This window comes from Artemia franciscana, chromosome 7 (assembly GCF_032884065.1).
Source record: "Artemia franciscana chromosome 7, ASM3288406v1, whole genome shotgun sequence".
NCBI classification, from domain to species: domain Eukaryota; kingdom Metazoa; phylum Arthropoda; class Branchiopoda; order Anostraca; family Artemiidae; genus Artemia; species Artemia franciscana.
In genome coordinates, this window is record NC_088869.1 from 61,875,285 (window position 1) to 61,894,978 (window position 19,694).

General features: G+C 38.3%; 1 protein-coding gene across 6 annotated transcripts in view; it reads left to right on the plus strand.

Moving 5' to 3' along the window:
* Positions 1 to 19,694, plus strand: part of LOC136029572 (glycogen phosphorylase-like) — a 302,996-nt gene that overhangs the window by 211,254 nt on the left and 72,048 nt on the right. For all 6 annotated transcript variants that reach the window (XM_065708067.1, XM_065708066.1, XM_065708069.1 and 3 more), the window contains one exon: positions 14,815 to 14,916. In XM_065708067.1, the coding sequence (XP_065564139.1) occupies positions 14,815 to 14,916 (102 nt within the window). The remainder of the gene's footprint in view (positions 1 to 14,814; positions 14,917 to 19,694) is intronic.

Consider the following 19,694-nt stretch of genomic DNA (forward strand, 5'->3'; position numbering starts at 1 on the left):
TTCGTAATTTTTGATCCGCAGGAAGTGCCCACCTGCCCTGATGAAGTCAGTGCCTGCGTGAGAATAAAAGTAAACGAGATGTGTCGAAAGTTTGATGCCGGATTAGGGGCTATCGCGGATAAGATCAAACTTGCATCTGAACAGTGTGCTCAGCAGCTCGCCGGGGTATCGCAGCAATGTACTACCATAAGCGACGCTATTTCCCAGGGCTCACCCACTCCCCGTTCAGCAGCGAATCCGCCATCAAAGCCACTTTACTCGGTGGTTGTGAAAGCAAACGATATGCCGCCTGAGTTAACGTCCCCACAATCCCGGAAAGACTTCTTTGCAAAGGTTTGCCCTAGCGACGTAAGCTCCGATTCTCTTACTCTGAAACGTAGCAACGATGAATGGAAGATTCTTGTCCAGTCTCGAGATGCCGCTACCCAACTTGCAGAAGCAATGAAAAGGAAGAACATAACCACTAAAGTCAAAGTTCCCCAGTTTGTCGGTATCATGAAAAGAGTACCCTCATCAGTTAGCGAGAGTGAACTCTGTCAAATTGCTGGTTGCGACAAAGTGGCGCAATGCGGATCTACGAGAGCGTTCAAGTTATTTTATGCAAGTCGACAAACACTTGAAAACGCTATCGCGAACCCGCTGAAGATTTGTTTAGAACTGTTCAGGATTGAAGAGTTCCGCTTTCTACCGAGGAGGTGTTTCAAGTGCCATGCTGTTGGTCATTTAGCAGCTGACTGTTCGCAACCAGAAAGGTGTTCGCGCTGCGGTGGCGATGGTCACAGCTCTAGTAAGGACAACCCATGTAGTAATCCGCAAAAATGCCTAAACTGCGGCTCTAGTAGACACTCTTGCTACCATGCTGCTTGCCCCTTTAACAAAGCCCAGCCTAACACTAGCACGTAAATGGAAAATCGAATATTCTGCTGGAATATGAACGGTAAAGTGTTGGACAGAATCCCCCTTCTAACTGACCTTTCTAAAGAATATAACTGTATTTGCATACAGGAACACTTTCTGACCGATGATAGTGTAAACCTTCTAAAGTTTTCCTCGGATATGCATTACCTCGTTCAACCTGCGCGAAGATCTGGGACTCGGGGTCGTCCCTCTGGTGGCCTAGCCATAATCACGCGCTCTAACTCGGGGCCCCCCGTGTGTGTCGAGCAGAATGAATGGTTCCAAGCTGCCAAAATGCATGGCGTGTTTTTCGTAAATGTTTATTTACCAACCAATTACAATGACATCGCTTCAGAAAAGAAGTTTGCAAAAGCATGCCAGAAGCTCGGAAAGTGCCTCCTCAGTTTAGTCCAGAAATCATGCCCTGTTATAATTCTTGGTGACTTTAACTGCAATCTCGACGATCATTCCTGCCCTCGGGCTGTACTATTGCTGAACGCCTTACCAAGCGGATTTAAAGTTGCTAAGAAGGATAAGTGCTATTCCTATATCAGTACCGCAAAAACCGTCTCAAATCTTGATCATGTAGTAACTTACAAACTGGACCTAGAGTCAGTCTCGGTTGGATCTGACGGTGCCTATTCGGATCATTTACCTCTCTCTTTTGCAATACCAGCCGTCAGTCCCCAGTGTGCTCCAAAAACCAAGCCTGAGCCAGCACGTGATTGGAAAAAAGTAGTCCGTGAGCAGTTCCAGCTCAATTGTGAACAAATTTTGAAGAAAATTAAAGTGCCTTTCCACCTCCTACAGTGGGATTGTGACCTAACGGAAAGCGAGATACGCCTGCAACTGAACATGTATTTCTACGAAATTTGCCACTCCTTGAGAGTAGCTGAAAGGGTTGCTGTCCCATTACGTAGCGTCCGACGTGGGTCGCGAGTGAAAGGATGGGCCTCTAACAGTGAGCTTGTGAAGGCAAGAGCAGCTGCCAAGTTCTGGCTGGGGGTTTGGCACGAGTGCGACCGGCCAAGAAGCGGGGTAGTCAATGAATTGCGGGTTTATACAAAACGGCGGTTCGCGAAAGAGCTACGAAAACATCGTAGTAGCCTCAAACGGGAAACAGTTTCAAAAATCATTGAAAACCCTAATTTGGTCTGGAAGCTCCGTGCCAGGCCTGTAGAAAGTACGGGACAAAATGCTAGTGATATAGATGAGGAAATATGGGTAGATTATTTTGCTGCTGAATTCTCCCCACCAGATGAAGTGAAAAATAAAAAGTTTAGCGAAGAGCTCGATCAGCTTATGACGAAAGAGCATAATTACCTCGTGATTTCTAGTGTGAAAATAACCCACCTTTGTCAAAAATTAAAGAAGAAATTATCCGCCGGTGCCGACCAAATCTGTGCTCTACACCTACTGAATGGTGGTCCAGTTCTATCGGAGCATTTAGCAATAGCTTACCAAATTATACTAACACATGGTATTGTACCGGACATTTTCTGTTTAGGTGTGATCACTCCAGTTTTGAAAAAGGGTAAACCTGCTCATGAACCATCGTCATACAGACCCATTACTGTATCATCTGTGTTTTGCAAGCTATTTGAAAAGCTCATAATTTCGGACATTAAAGCTAGTTGTAAAGTGCCTCCCCACCAGTTTGGATTCCAAGCTGGCTTAGGATGTGCCCATGCCTTGCATGTAGCTGCAAATGTTCTACTGGATGCCCACATTTCGAAAGAAAGCCTAGCTATAGGTGAATATGATGTACGGCGGGCTTTTGATTCGGGTATCCATTCTCAGAATATGGTTGAGCTGAGAAAGTCCGGAGTTGACCGTGCTATTGTCAAACCCTTGAACGACATGTATAGTAGGCTCAAGGTCCGTATTAAACTGTCAGGTAAATTAAGTCGTAGGTTTGCTGTGGTGAAGAAAGGTATAAAACAGGGAGCCGTATCATCACCTGATCTGTTCAACAACAGCATATCGACGGCCCAGTCAAAAGTGGCCCCTTGCTGTATTTTTAAAGGCATTGACGTGTCCCTAGTTGGGTTTGCAGATGACCTTCTAAACTTTTCAAGAATTTTGTCTTCTTTGGAATCTAACTTTAAAATTTTGGAGATGGAGTATGATGAAATTGGGTTGAGTTTTAATGTGACAAAATGTGAAGTACTGTTATTTAACTGGAATGCCTCTCAACCCGAAATCCAACTAGGGTCACAGGTGGTCATGCCCTCTAAGTCAATTGTATACCTGGGTCTGCCGATCGGTGAAACTCTTCAGCATACACGAGCACTGCTTGTAAAGCACATCGAGAAGAAGATCAGGTCAGCTTATGGAGCTTCGGTTTCCTCCAAGCGTAATCTAAATAGGTCGCTGCGTGCACAAATATTTGTTGCTGTTGCCTTACCCCATGTTCTTTACGTTTCGCCGTTCTGGAAGTTACTTACAAATTCGAATAAAGTAACTATAAGAAGAATATTCTTCAGGTACCTCAAGTTCCTACTTGAGATGCCATTAAGAACAAGTAATTCTTACCTAACGAGGCGGTATTCAGTACCTGACCCATTTACTGCGGTGGAAGCGTGTCTTGAAAAGTACCGTGATAGAGTAGAAGCGAGTAACCACCAGTGGACCGCCATTCTTACATAGTTGTATTATAGTTCCTTCGTGATTATTTTCATTTCAAGAAGTTTCGTTGTGTTTTGTATGTGCGTTTTCTTCTCTTTTGTTTTTTATCCGTCTTTTGTTCAATTGTGACGGGTTTTTCCAATATATTTATTATTATTATTATTATTAATACTACAAATAAAAAGTGATAGTCAAAAAAAAAAAAAAAAAAAAAAAAAAAAAAAAAAAAAAAAAAAAAAAAAAAAAAAAAAAAAAAAAAAAAAAAAAAAAAAAAAAAAAAAAAAAAAAAAAAAAAAAAAAAAAAAAAAAAAAAAAAAAATAACTAGCGACGTAAGCTCCGATTCTCTTACTCTGAAACGTAGCAACGATGAATGGAAGATTCTTGTCCAGTCTCGAGATGCCGCTACCCAACTTGCAGAAGCAATGAAAAGGAAGAACATAACCACTAAAGTCAAAGTTCCCCAGTTTGTCGGTATCATGAAAAGAGTACCCTCATCAGTTAGCGAGAGTGAACTCTGTCAAATTGCTGGTTGCGACAAAGTGGCGCAATGCGGATCTACGAGAGCGTTCAAGTTATTTTATGCAAGTCGACAAACACTTGAAAACGCTATCGCGAACCCGCTGAAGATTTGTTTAGAACTGTTCAGGATTGAAGAGTTCCGCTTTCTACCGAGGAGGTGTTTCAAGTGCCATGCTGTTGGTCATTTAGCAGCTGACTGTTCGCAACCAGAAAGGTGTTCGCGCTGCGGTGGCGATGGTCACAGCTCTAGTAAGGACAACCCATGTAGTAATCCGCAAAAATGCCTAAACTGCGGCTCTAGTAGACACTCTTGCTACCATGCTGCTTGCCCCTTTAACAAAGCCCAGCCTAACACTAGCACGTAAATGGAAAATCGAATATTCTGCTGGAATATGAACGGTAAAGTGTTGGACAGAATCCCCCTTCTAACTGACCTTTCTAAAGAATATAACTGTATTTGCATACAGGAACACTTTCTGACCGATGATAGTGTAAACCTTCTAAAGTTTTCCTCGGATATGCATTACCTCGTTCAACCTGCGCGAAGATCTGGGACTCGGGGTCGTCCCTCTGGTGGCCTAGCCATAATCACGCGCTCTAACTCGGGGCCCCCCGTGTGTGTCGAGCAGAATGAATGGTTCCAAGCTGCCAAAATGCATGGCGTGTTTTTCGTAAATGTTTATTTACCAACCAATTACAATGACATCGCTTCAGAAAAGAAGTTTGCAAAAGCATGCCAGAAGCTCGGAAAGTGCCTCCTCAGTTTAGTCCAGAAATCATGCCCTGTTATAATTCTTGGTGACTTTAACTGCAATCTCGACGATCATTCCTGCCCTCGGGCTGTACTATTGCTGAACGCCTTACCAAGCGGATTTAAAGTTGCTAAGAAGGATAAGTGCTATTCCTATATCAGTACCGCAAAAACCGTCTCAAATCTTGATCATGTAGTAACTTACAAACTGGACCTAGAGTCAGTCTCGGTTGGATCTGACGGTGCCTATTCGGATCATTTACCTCTCTCTTTTGCAATACCAGCCGTCAGTCCCCAGTGTGCTCCAAAAACCAAGCCTGAGCCAGCACGTGATTGGAAAAAAGTAGTCCGTGAGCAGTTCCAGCTCAATTGTGAACAAATTTTGAAGAAAATTAAAGTGCCTTTCCACCTCCTACAGTGGGATTGTGACCTAACGGAAAGCGAGATACGCCTGCAACTGAACATGTATTTCTACGAAATTTGCCACTCCTTGAGAGTAGCTGAAAGGGTTGCTGTCCCATTACGTAGCGTCCGACGTGGGTCGCGAGTGAAAGGATGGGCCTCTAACAGTGAGCTTGTGAAGGCAAGAGCAGCTGCCAAGTTCTGGCTGGGGGTTTGGCACGAGTGCGACCGGCCAAGAAGCGGGGTAGTCAATGAATTGCGGGTTTATACAAAACGGCGGTTCGCGAAAGAGCTACGAAAACATCGTAGTAGCCTCAAACGGGAAACAGTTTCAAAAATCATTGAAAACCCTAATTTGGTCTGGAAACTCCGTGCCAGGCCTGTAGAAAGTACGGGACAAAATGCTAGTGATATAGATGAGGAAATATGGGTAGATTATTTTGCTGCTGAATTCTCCCCACCAGATGAAGTGAAAAATAAAAAGTTTAGCGAAGAGCTCGATCAGCTTATGACGAAAGAGCATAATTACCTCGTGATTTCTAGTGCGAAAATAACCCACCTTTGTCAAAAATTAAAGAAGAAATTATCCGCCGGTGCCGACCAAATCTGTGCTCTACACCTACTGAATGGTGGTCCAGTTCTATCGGAGCATTTAGCAATAGCTTACCAAATTATACTAACACATGGTATTGTACCGGACATTTTCTGTTTAGGTGTGATCACTCCAGTTTTGAAAAAGGGTAAACCTGCTCATGAACCATCGTCATACAGACCCATTACTGTATCATCTGTGTTTTGCAAGCTATTTGAAAAGCTCATAATTTCGGACATTAAAGCTAGTTGTAAAGTGCCTCCCCACCAGTTTGGATTCCAAGCTGGCTTAGGATGTGCCCATGCCTTGCATGTAGCTGCAAATGTTCTACTGGATGCCCACATTTCGAAAGAAAGCCTAGCTATAGGTGAATATGATGTACGGCGGGCTTTTGATTCGGGTATCCATTCTCAGAATATGGTTGAGCTGAGAAAGTCCGGAGTTGACCGTGCTATTGTCAAACCCTTGAACGACATGTATAGTAGGCTCAAGGTCCGTATTAAACTGTCAGGTAAATTAAGTCGTAGGTTTGCTGTGGTGAAGAAAGGTATAAAACAGGGAGCCGTATCATCACCTGATCTGTTCAACAACAGCATATCGACGGCCCAGTCAAAAGTGGCCCCTTGCTGTATTTTTAAAGGCATTGACGTGTCCCTAGTTGGGTTTGCAGATGACCTTCTAAACTTTTCAAGAATTTTGTCTTCTTTGGAATCTAACTTTAAAATTTTGGAGATGGAGTATGATGAAATTGGGTTGAGTTTTAATGTGACAAAATGTGAAGTACTGTTATTTAACTGGAATGCCTCTCAACCCGAAATCCAACTAGGGTCACAGGTGGTCATGCCCTCTAAGTCAATTGTATACCTGGGTCTGCCGATCGGTGAAACTCTTCAGCATACACGAGCACTGCTTGTAAAGCACATCGAGAAGAAGATCAGGTCAGCTTATGGAGCTTCGGTTTCCTCCAAGCGTAATCTAAATAGGTCGCTGCGTGCACAAATATTTGTTGCTGTTGCCTTACCCCATGTTCTTTACGTTTCGCCGTTCTGGAAGTTACTTACAAATTCGAATAAAGTAACTATAAGAAGAATATTCTTCAGGTACCTCAAGTTCCTACTTGAGATGCCATTAAGAACAAGTAATTCTTACCTAACGAGGCGGTATTCAGTACCTGACCCATTTACTGCGGTGGAAGCGTGTCTTGAAAAGTACCGTGATAGAGTAGAAGCGAGTAACCACCAGTGGACCGCCATTCTTACATAGTTGTATTATAGTTCCTTCGTGATTATTTTCATTTCAAGAAGTTTCGTTGTGTTTTGTATGTGCGTTTTCTTCTCTTTTGTTTTTTATCCGTCTTTTGTTCAATTGTGACGGGTTTTTCCAATATATTTATTATTATTATTATTATTATTTAAAACCAGCATTAAAATGCGATTCTTTTGATGTAGCTATTGGTATCAAAATTCCATTTTTTAGAGTTTTGGTTACTATTGAGCCGGGTCGCTCCTTACTACAGTTCGTTACCACGAACTGTTTGATAACTTCAGCTTGAAAGATCGACGTTTGTTAGGGTAACTTATACTGTGCTGTAATTTTCTTTTTTGGTATAACAAATGCAGCTTCAACTGGACAACTGGACTATAGTCATCTACTTTGGATCTATCTGTATAAATATCAAGGAAATCCCTAAATGCTTTGTCAATCAGCAACTTGAAGCTAATGGCGAAGTCTAAATTTCCTTTTTTCTCCATGATCATTGAGCATTTTATTTTGCAACCAACACTCCCATGGTGAAGGTAACTCCATGTCTGGAACACGTAACATTTCTGTGATCTTTAGTTGTAGGTCAAATTGATCACATATTTGAATGGACCTTTCAAGGAAGTTTAATTGGTTCTGCTTTCTGTATTTGTTTGCAGTTGCATGCAGACCTCGTTTTAAAATCCTTGATTTCACTGGATTTGTTTCATCTAACCCCCATACTTTTGCTAAATATTTTAATGTAACAGTGTTCCTTCTAGTTTCGAGGTCTTCCAGGCCATTTTCTGACAATATGAATGAAACTGGAGTCGTTTTCCTAGCTCCAAATGCAATCCTCAATGCTGTATTTTGTATAACGTCTAGCTTTTTAAGGGATGATTGATTTGCAGGGTGATATACAACTGCTGCATATTCTAACTTTGACCTGATATATGTTCTGTAAAACTTAATTAGAAAGTCAGCTTTACTTCCCCGTGTGATGGCTGCTAATGTCTTCATTATGCTGATTCTCCTAACGCAGGCTGCTTTAATGCTTTTAGTGTGTAAATCCCAATTCAAACGTTTTTCTATTATGCATCCCAGAAACTTTATTTGGTCCACAAATTCGATGGACATTCTATTTAGGATTAAAGATGGTACTTCTATAGATTTCTTTCTTGTGATAAGCATAGCTTTTGTTTTGTGAGCCAAAAAGCTTAAATAAACGTCACTTGCCCAAATTTCAAGCTGTCCAAGAACGGATTTTATTACTGGCATAATATCTTCAATTGTTCTTCCAACTGCCCACAGGTTATTGTCATCTGCAAAAATTCCTGCACTAGAATCACCATCATCTAAAGGTATGTTGTGTTCACCCAAATTATAATAATCTGGACCCAAAGCTGATCCCTGAGGGACTCCTCTTTTCCTTTTGGTGAAATGGCTGGAGATAGTGTTTCCCACCCTAACATGCACTTCACGATCTTCTAGATAATTTTTCATAAACATTAGCATTCTTTTACGGATCCCCGCCTCAATTAGTCCTAGTAATATCTGTCTGTGTAGCAAATTATCAAATGCACCATCAACATATAGGAAGACAGCTATCATTACAACCCATTTTGTAAAGTATAGGCAGCAAATCTTTGGAAACAAACCAGGTTGTCTGTAGTACTCTTATTTCTCCTAAACCCACACTGCACATCTTTAAGTATTTTTCTTTTTTCCACTTCCCAGTTAACCTTTTCTTTACAAGTCTTTCATAAACTTTGCCTAACACAGGTAATAAAGTAATAAATCTATGATTTTTGATCTTTGAAGTGTCTTTACCTAGTTTATGAATCATCACTGCTAGTCCCGCCTTCCACATTTTGGGAAACATCCACTCTTCCAGGCAATATTTATTATTTCCAACAGCACTTCCACCCATTCTTGTGGTAATTTTTTAACTAGTTGGGTATACACCATATCTGCACCATGGGCTGTATTTGGTAAATTCCTGATGATGTACTCTATTTCCACTGAGGAGAAAGGCTGATTGTATGGATCCTGTTGGATTTTATTAGTCAATCGTTCCACTTTTGCTGCCATTCTTGATACTGCTTCTTTATCTGGATCCTCCTTTCCAATTGTTTTTTTTTTATAAATTTGACACTTGCATTAGCTTTGTCCATATCACTTACCAGAGTTACATTTTCATAAACTAGACTAGTGGGTTGCTTGTTTTGTTTGGCTGCTTGTTTTGCATCCTGCGTAATTTCAATTGAAAATCAATTGAAAACCATTGGAAAATCAATTGAAAAATCAATTGAAAAATCAATTGAAAACAATTCAATTTCAGAAAACCATCAGCTAAAGTTTATCCTGCAAACTTTAGCTGATGGTTTTCTGAGATTTAGATTTTCAAGAAACTCTCTAATACTGCTCTTTTTTGCTATGGACACTGTTCTCTTAAACCTTGCATAGGATCGTTTAACATTGATCAGATTTTCCAAAGTTATTGCTATGTCATAAATTCTTCCATTTTTCACAGAGTCCTTCTTTGCTTCTTCACATTCTTCATTTCAACGCCCTCAACGCTTTTCCTCCTCAGCGCCAGGCTCTTTACGCTTAAGTTTGACCCTTTCTCTTAACTCTACTTTTTAAAACAGTAAGAAACTTTAGCGTAAAGAGCGGGGCATTGAGGAGGAAAAGCCCCTTTCATATACGGATTAATTTCTGGTCGTTTTAAGTTTTAATGTCGCTCCCTACTTTCTGTTACAAAAACTGTTTTTTTTTATTTAATTTCTGGACGTTTTTGAATTAATGCATGTTTTGATCTTGGCTCTCTGCACATAAATAATTATAACAAAATTTGCATATTAGTTAATTGCAATTAATCGGAAGATTTAGAGAAAAAAAGCGAAGAAGGAGGCCTAGTTGCCCTCCCAAGTTTTTGATTACTTAAAAAGCAGCTAGAACTTTTAATTTTTTACAAACGTTTTCATTGGTAAAAAATATACGTAACTTACGAATTAACTTACGGAACGAACTTCTATATTCGTATGTTTTTATTGCTTATATGAGGGGGTTAAACCCTCGTCGATACCTCGCTCTTTACACTAAAGCTTAGATTGTGTCGCAATTCCTTAAGAATGACCTCTGAATCACAAAGGCCGTAGAATAAATAGTTGAAATTACTAAAAATACTTTAGCGTAAAGAGTGAGGTATAACGAGGAGGTAAACCCCTCATATGCGTAATAATTTTTGTTCGTTTTAAGTTTTAATACTGCTCCTTACTTTCAGTAGAAAAAACTTTTCATATTTTTTTTTCATTGTTTTTTCAAATAAAGCTAGAAAATTTTGCTTTATTTTTTTACAAACGTTTTCATTGGTAAAAAACATGCGTAACTTACGAATTAACTTACGTAACGAACTTCTATATCATTCTCCCCCATGAGAAGTCTCTCCGTGGAAATATCCTCCCATGTAACCCCCCTTCAAATCTTCCCCCCTAAATCAAAGACATCCCCCTGAAAACGTCTGTACACTTCCCAGTAACATTACTATATGTAAACATAGGTCAAAGTTTTCAACTTGCAGCCCCTCCCACGGAGACTGCGGGGGAGTAAGTTGTCCCTAAAGACATAGTTATTAGGTTTTTCGACTATGGTGAATAAAATGGCTATCGTCAGAATTTTGATCTGGTGACTTTGGGGAAAAAATGAGCGTGGGAGAGGGCCTAGGTGCCCTCCAATTTTTTTGGTCACTTTAAAAGGGCACTATAACTTTTAATTTCCGTTAGAATGAGCCCTCTCACAAGATTCTAGGAACACTCAGTCGATACGATCACCCCTGGAAAAAAACAACAAACAAATAAACACGCATCCGTGATCTGTCTTCTGGCAAAAAATGCAAAATGCCACATTTTTGTAGATAGGAGCTTGAAACTTCTACAATAAGGTTCTCTGATGACTTTTAGGGGGTATTTCCCCCTATTTTCTAAAATGAGGCAAATTTTCTCAGGCTCGTAACTGATATGTATAACTGATCTTGATGAATCTTGTATATTTAAAATCAGCATTAAAATGCGATTCTTTTGATGTAACTATTGGCATCAAAATTCCATTTTTTAGAGTTTCGGTTACTATTGAGCCGGGTCGCTCCTTACTACAGTTCGTTCCCACGAACTGTTTGATTACATCAATTTCATTCTCCTGACAATATTCTAAAATAATGTCTTTTTTCTCTTTCATTACTGACTGGGCATTCCATGATAAAATTTTAAGGTTCATTTTGAGCATTTTCAATTATTCCATTCATATTACAAACACTGGCAGTCTTTTGCTGATTGAGACACCCTAACTCTAATTTTTCTATAAATCTGCAAAGTCTTTCAATTCGATCAGGTAGTGATATCTTGCTCATTTCCAACAATTTGGCTTTACAGAGTAAACCTATTCCCATTTTTTCTGCAGTTTCTTGTTTTGTAACCTTTCTTATTTGTTCAACACTGTTGGCTGAAGTAAAGTTGTTTGGTGCTAGTTTTTTCAAATTTGTCCTATTAGCTGCATCTGCATAGCTCTTAAGAGTTACTTGAGCCATCCTTTAACCCATTTGATAACATTCTGCCACTTGAAGTATTTCACGATTTTGTTTCCTCACTGGGCAAGCAAACGAAGTAGAAGCATGATTTCCTCTACAATTGGCACAAGAATAAGCCCTTGGTCTATTTGGTGAAATTTCACTTTTCAAAGGACATTTATCTGATGAATGTTTATTTGAATAATTGAACAGTTATTGTTTATTTGAATAATATTAACTTTTATAAACTTGTTTGGGTAGTTTATCAATATTCTGTCTTTTTGTCTCAAGAATATAGGATTTATTACTATCTGGTGACACATCTCTTCTTTTACGGCCAAAATTCAAGATTTGACCAAGCCTTGGCATTTCTGTTTGTCTCTTGACTCCTTCCACATCATATGGGTTTCCAACTGCCCTAATCTCATCATCACTTTCACATGGCAGTGCTGGGAATTGCTCTGTACTTAATAGAGTAAATCTATTAGCTATAGGCACATTGTAACATGGGTGTTGTTTACTTTTTCTTGTTGGATCACTGAGTTTTGTTGAGCATTGACATAATTTGATGGTGCTCTAGCATAGCCATGGCTATAGGAAGATTGACCCTGATACGGGTTATACCAATCTAGTGGATGTCCATACTGCCCAGGACTCAGCCGATAAGGCTGAGCCCAATTCAACATCCCTGGCTTTCCATTATAATAAGGGTTAATTGGCACAAATTGGCCCTGACCACCCTCGGGGTCTGGCAAATTATTCATCCCTCCCAATTTCACTTCAACTTATATTGTACAGTTGTCTAAAAGTTTTAAAACGCAAAAGAATCAATGAATTCTAAAGAATCAGAAGTAAACAAATAAAATTGTAAACTTGAAGCAAAGATTTTATATCCGACCGTTAATCTTTTCTCTTTTGGCCCACAGCCATATTCATTTCAAGCTCCTATCTACAAAAATTGGAATTTTGTATTTTTGGCTGGAAGACAGATTACGGATGCGTGTTTACTTGTTTTTTTCCCAGGGGTGATCGTATCGACCCAATGGTCCTAGAATGTCGCAAGAGGGCTCATTCTAACGGAAATTATGTTCTAGTGCCCTTTTTAAGTGAATAAAAATTGGAGGCCGACTAGGCCCCTCCCACGCTAATTATTTTCCCAAGGTCACCGGATCAAAATTTTTAGATAGCTGTTCTGTTCAGCTTAGTCGAAAACCTAATAACTATGTCTTTTGGGACGACTTAATCCCCCACAGTCCCTGGGGGAGGGGCTGCAAGTTACAAACTTTGATCATTGTTTACATATAGTAATGGTTATTATGAAGTGTCATATTATTATGACACTTCCAGGCGTTATGACGTTTCAGGCGATATATTATGACGTTTTCAGGGGGACTTTTTCGCGTTGGGGTTGGGGTGGGTCGAAGGTTACGTGGGAGGATCTTTCCATGGAGGAATTTATCATGAGGGTAGAGAATATTTTCTTTTTCACCTGGAAGTAATGATTAGCATTAAAATTTAAAACGAACATAAAATATTACGTATATAAGGGGGTTCGTCTCCTCCACAATACTTTGCTCTTTACGATAAAGTATTTTTAGTAATTTCAACTATTTATTCTACGGGCTTTGTGATTCAGGGATCATTCTTAAAGATTTGGGATAAAATTCAAGCTTTATTGTAAAAAGCGAGGTATTAAGGAGGGGGAAAACCCCTCCATATACATAATAAAAATATACAAATGTAGAAGTTCGCTACGTAAGTTAATTTGTAAGGTACGTATGTTTATAACTAACAAAAACGTTCGCACAAAAAACAAATCTAGTTGCCTTTTTAAGTATTCAAAAATTGGAGGGCAACTAGGCCTCCTCCCCACCCTTTTTTTTATCAAAATTGTCTGATCAAAATATGAGAAAGCCATTTAGCGAAAAAAAAAATTATTATGCAAATTTCGTTTTAATTTTTCATGTGCGGTGAGCCAAAATCAAAACATGCATTAATTCAAAAATGTTCAGAAATTAAATTAAAAAAAACAACATGTTTTTTTGATTGCAAGTAAGGAAGGACATTAAAACTTAAAACGAACAGGGATTATTCTGTATACGAAAGGGGCTCTCCCCTTCGCAAAGCCTCGCTCTTTACTCTAAAGTTTGTTTCATTGTTTTAAAAAGTAGAGTTGTCACAAAGAGTCAAACTTTAGCGTAAAGAGCGGGCCATTGTGGAGGGGAGAACTCTTTCATATACGGAATAATTTCTGTTCGATTTTAACTTTTAATGTCGCTCCTTACTTGCAGTTAAAAAAACATGTTTTTTTAATTTAATAACTCAGCAGGACTACCAACCATAAGGTTGACATTGGTATAATGGCCAAAGCAGGATGCATATTTAGTGGTATAAAAAATTGTCTTCGAAAGTTGGTCGAAATTCCCTGAAAGTCCTGTACACATTCGAAAGACAGTGCATGTCTACATTACCCCTGGAGTTCTTTTGTCCCTTGTGTCTATACATTTTAAAACCCAGCATAGTCAAGCTGGAGGGTACCCGCTGTTTTTTTTTAGGGGGATGAACCTGAAGCAGTATTTTTAGGGGGTGGATGTTTGAATTTTTTCTCGAAAAGTCGTATATTTTCCCGAAAATTATATAATTTTGATATATCTGGTCTATATCTTTTGATTGAGTGAGGGCAAGGCTTCCCGTGGGTGCCCTTGAAAGGAATTACTTGATGTATTCTATGCTTAGTAAGATATATTACTTTAATGCGAGTTTTGTATTGTTTTTTTTTTTCTGTATTAAACTTCTTTTTTATTATTCTGGGTTACTCTACATTACCTAGAGTTTTAGTTTTCCCTTCGCGAGCCAAATTCATCATTACTTTTTTGTAGGCTTTGAGCCTTTTTTATACACTTTCCGCTAAATCTTTGGAAATTTTACGATATTTCTCACTATTTCGCATAACCTATTTGCTATTTAAAGTTTGCCTGGTTCAAGCATATTTTCACATTTTGCCCTTCACTCTCAAGGTCAGTCTTTGACGCATGTTTCTTTTGTATGTACCTGCCTTTACATTTATCTGCTTCTTTCTACTGTTTTGTGTCTGCTCATTTGAAAAAAAAAGACTATTCTATGAAGTTCTGATGAACTCTTCGTCATTACTATTAGTTTTAGAGGAAAAATCACTGTTTATATTAGCCTATATGCTATTAATTGATATGTTTTTTTTTCAGCGTGTTTACTACCTTTCGTTGGAGTTCTACATGGGGCGCAGCCTTACAAATACAATGATTAACCTAGGCATACAGACAGCTTGTGATGAAGCCATGTATCAGGTAATGAATATTTATTCCAAATCGATTCTTTTCATTGGAATCATGTATCTGTGTTCATGTTTGGTAACTTTACCTAAAGGGTTTTTTAGTGTCTAGAAGTGTATCGACATTAGGTCTCTGGTCAAGGTGCCGATGTCTTTGTGTTTTCTTCTGTTTCTTGCCGTAGGCATTAATTTTAACTAAGATACAATAATGTTTTGACTGAGTATAAAAAAAATTGTTCATGCTGATTGCCCGAAACGTGAGAAATGGGAAGAGAGACAGATAGATTCGGGTGATATTCGATATCGATGTGTTTGATAAAATGTGTCTGTTTCAGGCACGTACACGAATCCATTCTCTCAAGGAACCTTAAAGTTTTCAACTTTCACCACATATTCTTAAAATTTCGTACTATTTGCCTGTTTTGCGTTATTTTAAGCATGGATTCTGAAAATGTTACCCTCTGGTCCCCTGTGTACACGTAAAGTCTGCTACTTCTGTTCCTTCTAAGAGAGTTTTCCCCTGGCTAGTCAGGGGATCATTGGGAGGTGGGAAGGACTCTGGCAGAAGCATTTATTTGCTGCTGTTTCTGAATAGCAAAAAAGACAACTGTTTTTCACCATTTTTTGTTCTCAACTTCATTTAGTTTTTGGTTTTGTCAAAAAGTTATCTGGTTGTATCCTGACTGAAATAACTAAAAATAAATTGCTAAACTCCACACAAAGCTTCGTCAGAGACAAGACTATATTAGAAAATACTCCCGGAATATCAGTTTCGGCATATCTAATATCGAAAATGAAAACGTTGATATAACGTTTTTGGGAAAACTAGATATCGCTCAACACTAGGGGGGATATCCCTCAGACCAAAGTTGACCTGAAGGGTGCCCAGGCAAAGTATTGGCTTAGAAACATATTTTTTCTTAGTTTTTAACTCTTCCACCCCAAACTTTATGCGAGGGTGTTACTGGATTATGAATACTTCCCACCCCTGCTGAAATTTTTTTCCGACTGGAAAAACCGTAACAAAAGTGCATAATGCATATAAATAAATGTTGTTGCATTTTTTAAAGTTTTTTTAACCCCCCGAAAAAAATGCCCCCCAAACAAAAATCCTCTACTCATCCCAAGGCTGAGAATGTGATTATCTAGTTTACCTATAGGTTCCATTTCAGTGTACTGTCTCAAAAAAAAAAAAAAAAAAAAAAAATGAAGCTAATAATGAGAAACTCAAACAGCTTGATTTTTAATTCCTACCGGCGATATCACTTCACTTAAAAAAAAACTCATCAGCAAAAAATATTGTCACATGGTAAAAGTACTAACTCAGAAAGTAACGACCGGCATTGCGCGATTTGCGCAGCACACGCATTGACGATCGATATAGGAGTTGCTACAGAAAACAACTTGATAGTGTAATCGAATAGATAAATCTGTCGGATTTATTGCTGTTTCTATTGCAGAGCGTTTTTCAGTTTGACATTCTTGAAAGTAACAATATTTACCTTTTTCACAGGTGTACGAATAACAAAGGGGAGAGAGGGAGCAACGGCCTATCTGCCGTTGCTCCCTCTTTCTATCCCATAGTATAGAAAGGATAATAAATTTGTGTCAAATGTAAGCAAAATTATTGACGCCGCACCGTCTAGAAAAAACTTGGCTTGCCTACGGCGCTATGTTACTTAAAGCGGTAAAATTTTTACATTTCTTCTTTGAAGTGCAAGTTGGGGACAACCTTTCCCAAGAACCTTTTTCAATTTAAACTACTTCTACTTCCATTGGTAAAGACGAAAATTTAAAGTACCAAAGAAAAGAGCCTTTGGAATAGCGGGTGCCGAATTTGAAAAAAAAGAAATGTGGGTGGAAATTCACCAAATAATAATTTAAAAACAAATTGCACCTAACAGCCTAATAAGTTGCAGTTTTTCTTTAAATATTTAGTTGTCTTTTGGAACAAGCAGATTCTTAATGTTTGACCTTTGACGGACACAAAATTTATCAAATATAGCTTATTCGTATGGCTTGTTTATTTTTACATTTCAACATGACAACATCGACGAAAATATGATAATGCGCCAAAAATTTCATAATCTTAAAAAAAAATCTTCAAGAATCGTGGTTTCCAGGTAGATAACTTCGAAGACCACACCGCCTTTCCATGACGAAAGTAAAACAGTTCAAAATAGGGATGAAACCGTCTTATTGACAGTGAATAGATATAAAATTATTTAACTGGATATTTCGAACACATATACAGCGTTCATTACTGCTGATGCTTGAGTTTTACTGCTGATGATGAACGCTGTATATGTGTTCGAAATATCCAGTTAAATAATTTTATATCTATTCACTGTCAATAAAAAGGTTTCATCCCTATTTTGAACTGTTTTACTTTGGTTTTCAGGTATGAAAAAACCTAAAATGGGCTCGGCGGGGGAGGGAGGGGCAGAGTTTACTTATCTATTTTAATGTTCGTGGTACTTTTAGGACATTTATAACAGACTTTAATTGACGAAAACTAACGTACTGTGATGGAGCTACCAACAGTATCCAATCTCTTTATCGAATGGGGGACTCAGCTACGTTGTGGGGGAGGGAGGGCACTGGTACTTATACTCAACCTTTCTCACGTGCCACCTTTCCTACTCCCTCTTGGTGTGCTCGAAAGTGTCTTGTAATCCACCACCCTTTCTATTTTATTAACATCTCATATTATTTGCACATTAAGTGGCAAGGTCGTTCTTGTAATTTTCAATCGGAATTTTGAACCCATTTGTATAAGACCGTAGAATTGTAAAATTTTGGCTCATAAGAGAGATATAGTTCTTGTTGTCTTGCCAAGTATTGCATTAATCTCGTTTTAATTTAATACCGGTTGATTTTACGAAACCAGTTACAGGCTAATCATAAAACTATGCTAAAAGAAAATGTAAAACGCATGGTTAAGTCCTTAACCGAACATAATTTTAATGATTTAAAAAAAGGCACCCCCCCTGGCCCTGATAAGAGCCTTTTTTGCGAAAGTACTTACAGCGAAATTCATCCTTTTCAAGCAACCTGGAAATAAACATTACATTTAAGAGTTTTTAGTACAGTTAACTCATGCTACAGTTTCAGGAGCTTGGTCAATGCCGTCGGGGTTTGTATCCCTCTTCAAGTTACGGAAAATTTGCTAGTGAGCTCAAGCTGCTCACTACTAGTGAGCTCACTAGTAGTAGTGAACTCACTACTTTACCTGACTGACCTTTTTCGATCGTTTGAAGGTTCTCCAATTCCTTGGGTAAAGCGGTAATTGTATGATAGGTGCGCTATAATTGATAATTTATTGACAACGAAGCACTATGCTTAGCCTTTTACCAAACAGTAACTTTCATTCTTATGGTTTTGGTCCAACTTTTGAAGGGCAACAATCGGGATTGTTAAAAACCTATTAAAAAAATTATATGAAAGTCAAAGTTTGTCTGGTATACGATTTCTTTGAATTTCATTTTTAACTGCCCACTCTGTGGTTACTTCCTTTTTTCAATGAAATCGAAATTTCCTGTTTAAGTACTTGGTTTTGATTAGCTTTGGTTTAATCCAGTAACAAAAAAGTGCAATTTACTGGTTTTGTACTATGCAATTTCATAATTATTAAAGAAGATGGACAAATCCTGAACAGATCTAATGCTAGCACGAACTGGATACTTTGTGAATAACTTAGAGGGACAAATTTTGAAAAAAAGAGAACATTTTATTTTGAACAGTGGAAGCAAAAATAAAATCTAGATATTCTGGGCCTTCTTCAAAGGGGAAAAACTAAATATGCATTGCTTTACTTATAGAGGGAAAACTGCAAAAAAGGAGAATGTTTTACAGTGAAAACAATATTTAAATCTGGATATTTTGGGACTACTTTTAGGACCCATATTCAGCAGTAAATCATTTCTGAGACCATTCTGGCTAATCATGACAGAACAAAAAATCGCAAGGAACAGAGAAACGAGGACAATAACAGCCAGTGAAGTCCTTCTTTTAGTTTCAGTGTTAATTTTGAGGTTTGGTTTTTATCTGCATTTTTTTTTTAATTGTTCTGCATTGAGGACTGTTGAGCAGGGTCTCAACCAAAATATTTGCATAGTATTTCTTCTGTTTTTTACTGGCTAATGGTTTTCTATTTTTCACTACATAATTTATTCTTCTGTTTTACTGTGGCTATTATTGTCCTCGTTTCTCTCTTCTTTGCGATATGTTGTTTTGTCATATTCAGCTGAAAAAAATTAATTCAGATACACCAACTAGCAAAAAGAGACAATACGAATTTCTCAGATTTCATTAATTACAAAACTCGAACATATTTAACAATGACTCTAGCCCTCCAGTCATAGTCGACGCTCATGTGGAGACATGGTAAATAACGGTGCGTTTTTATCTGTTATTTTTTCCCTAAATAAACGACCCAGCAAGGCAGACAGGTTCTAGTCGCAAAAGCAAAATAGACAGTTCCGGACAAGTTAGACAGCACTAAGGACTTTTTAGTTGAAGGCGAATGTGTGAAGTATATAAAATTGGTCACTGATATAAAAAAAAGACGAAGTATATGTAGGCTAATAGCAGAGTTAATTAAAATATAATTATTCCCTATAGAACCCAATTATCTAAAATTGGTATTATTTTATTATTTGCAATAACTGCAGTAGCTTGTTTACTTTCAAACAGTTCGTTACCACGAACTGTTTCTTACTGTTTTAAAAATAGAGTTAAGAGAAAGAGTCAAACTTTAGCGTAAAGAGCGAGGCGTTGAGGAGGAAAAGCCCC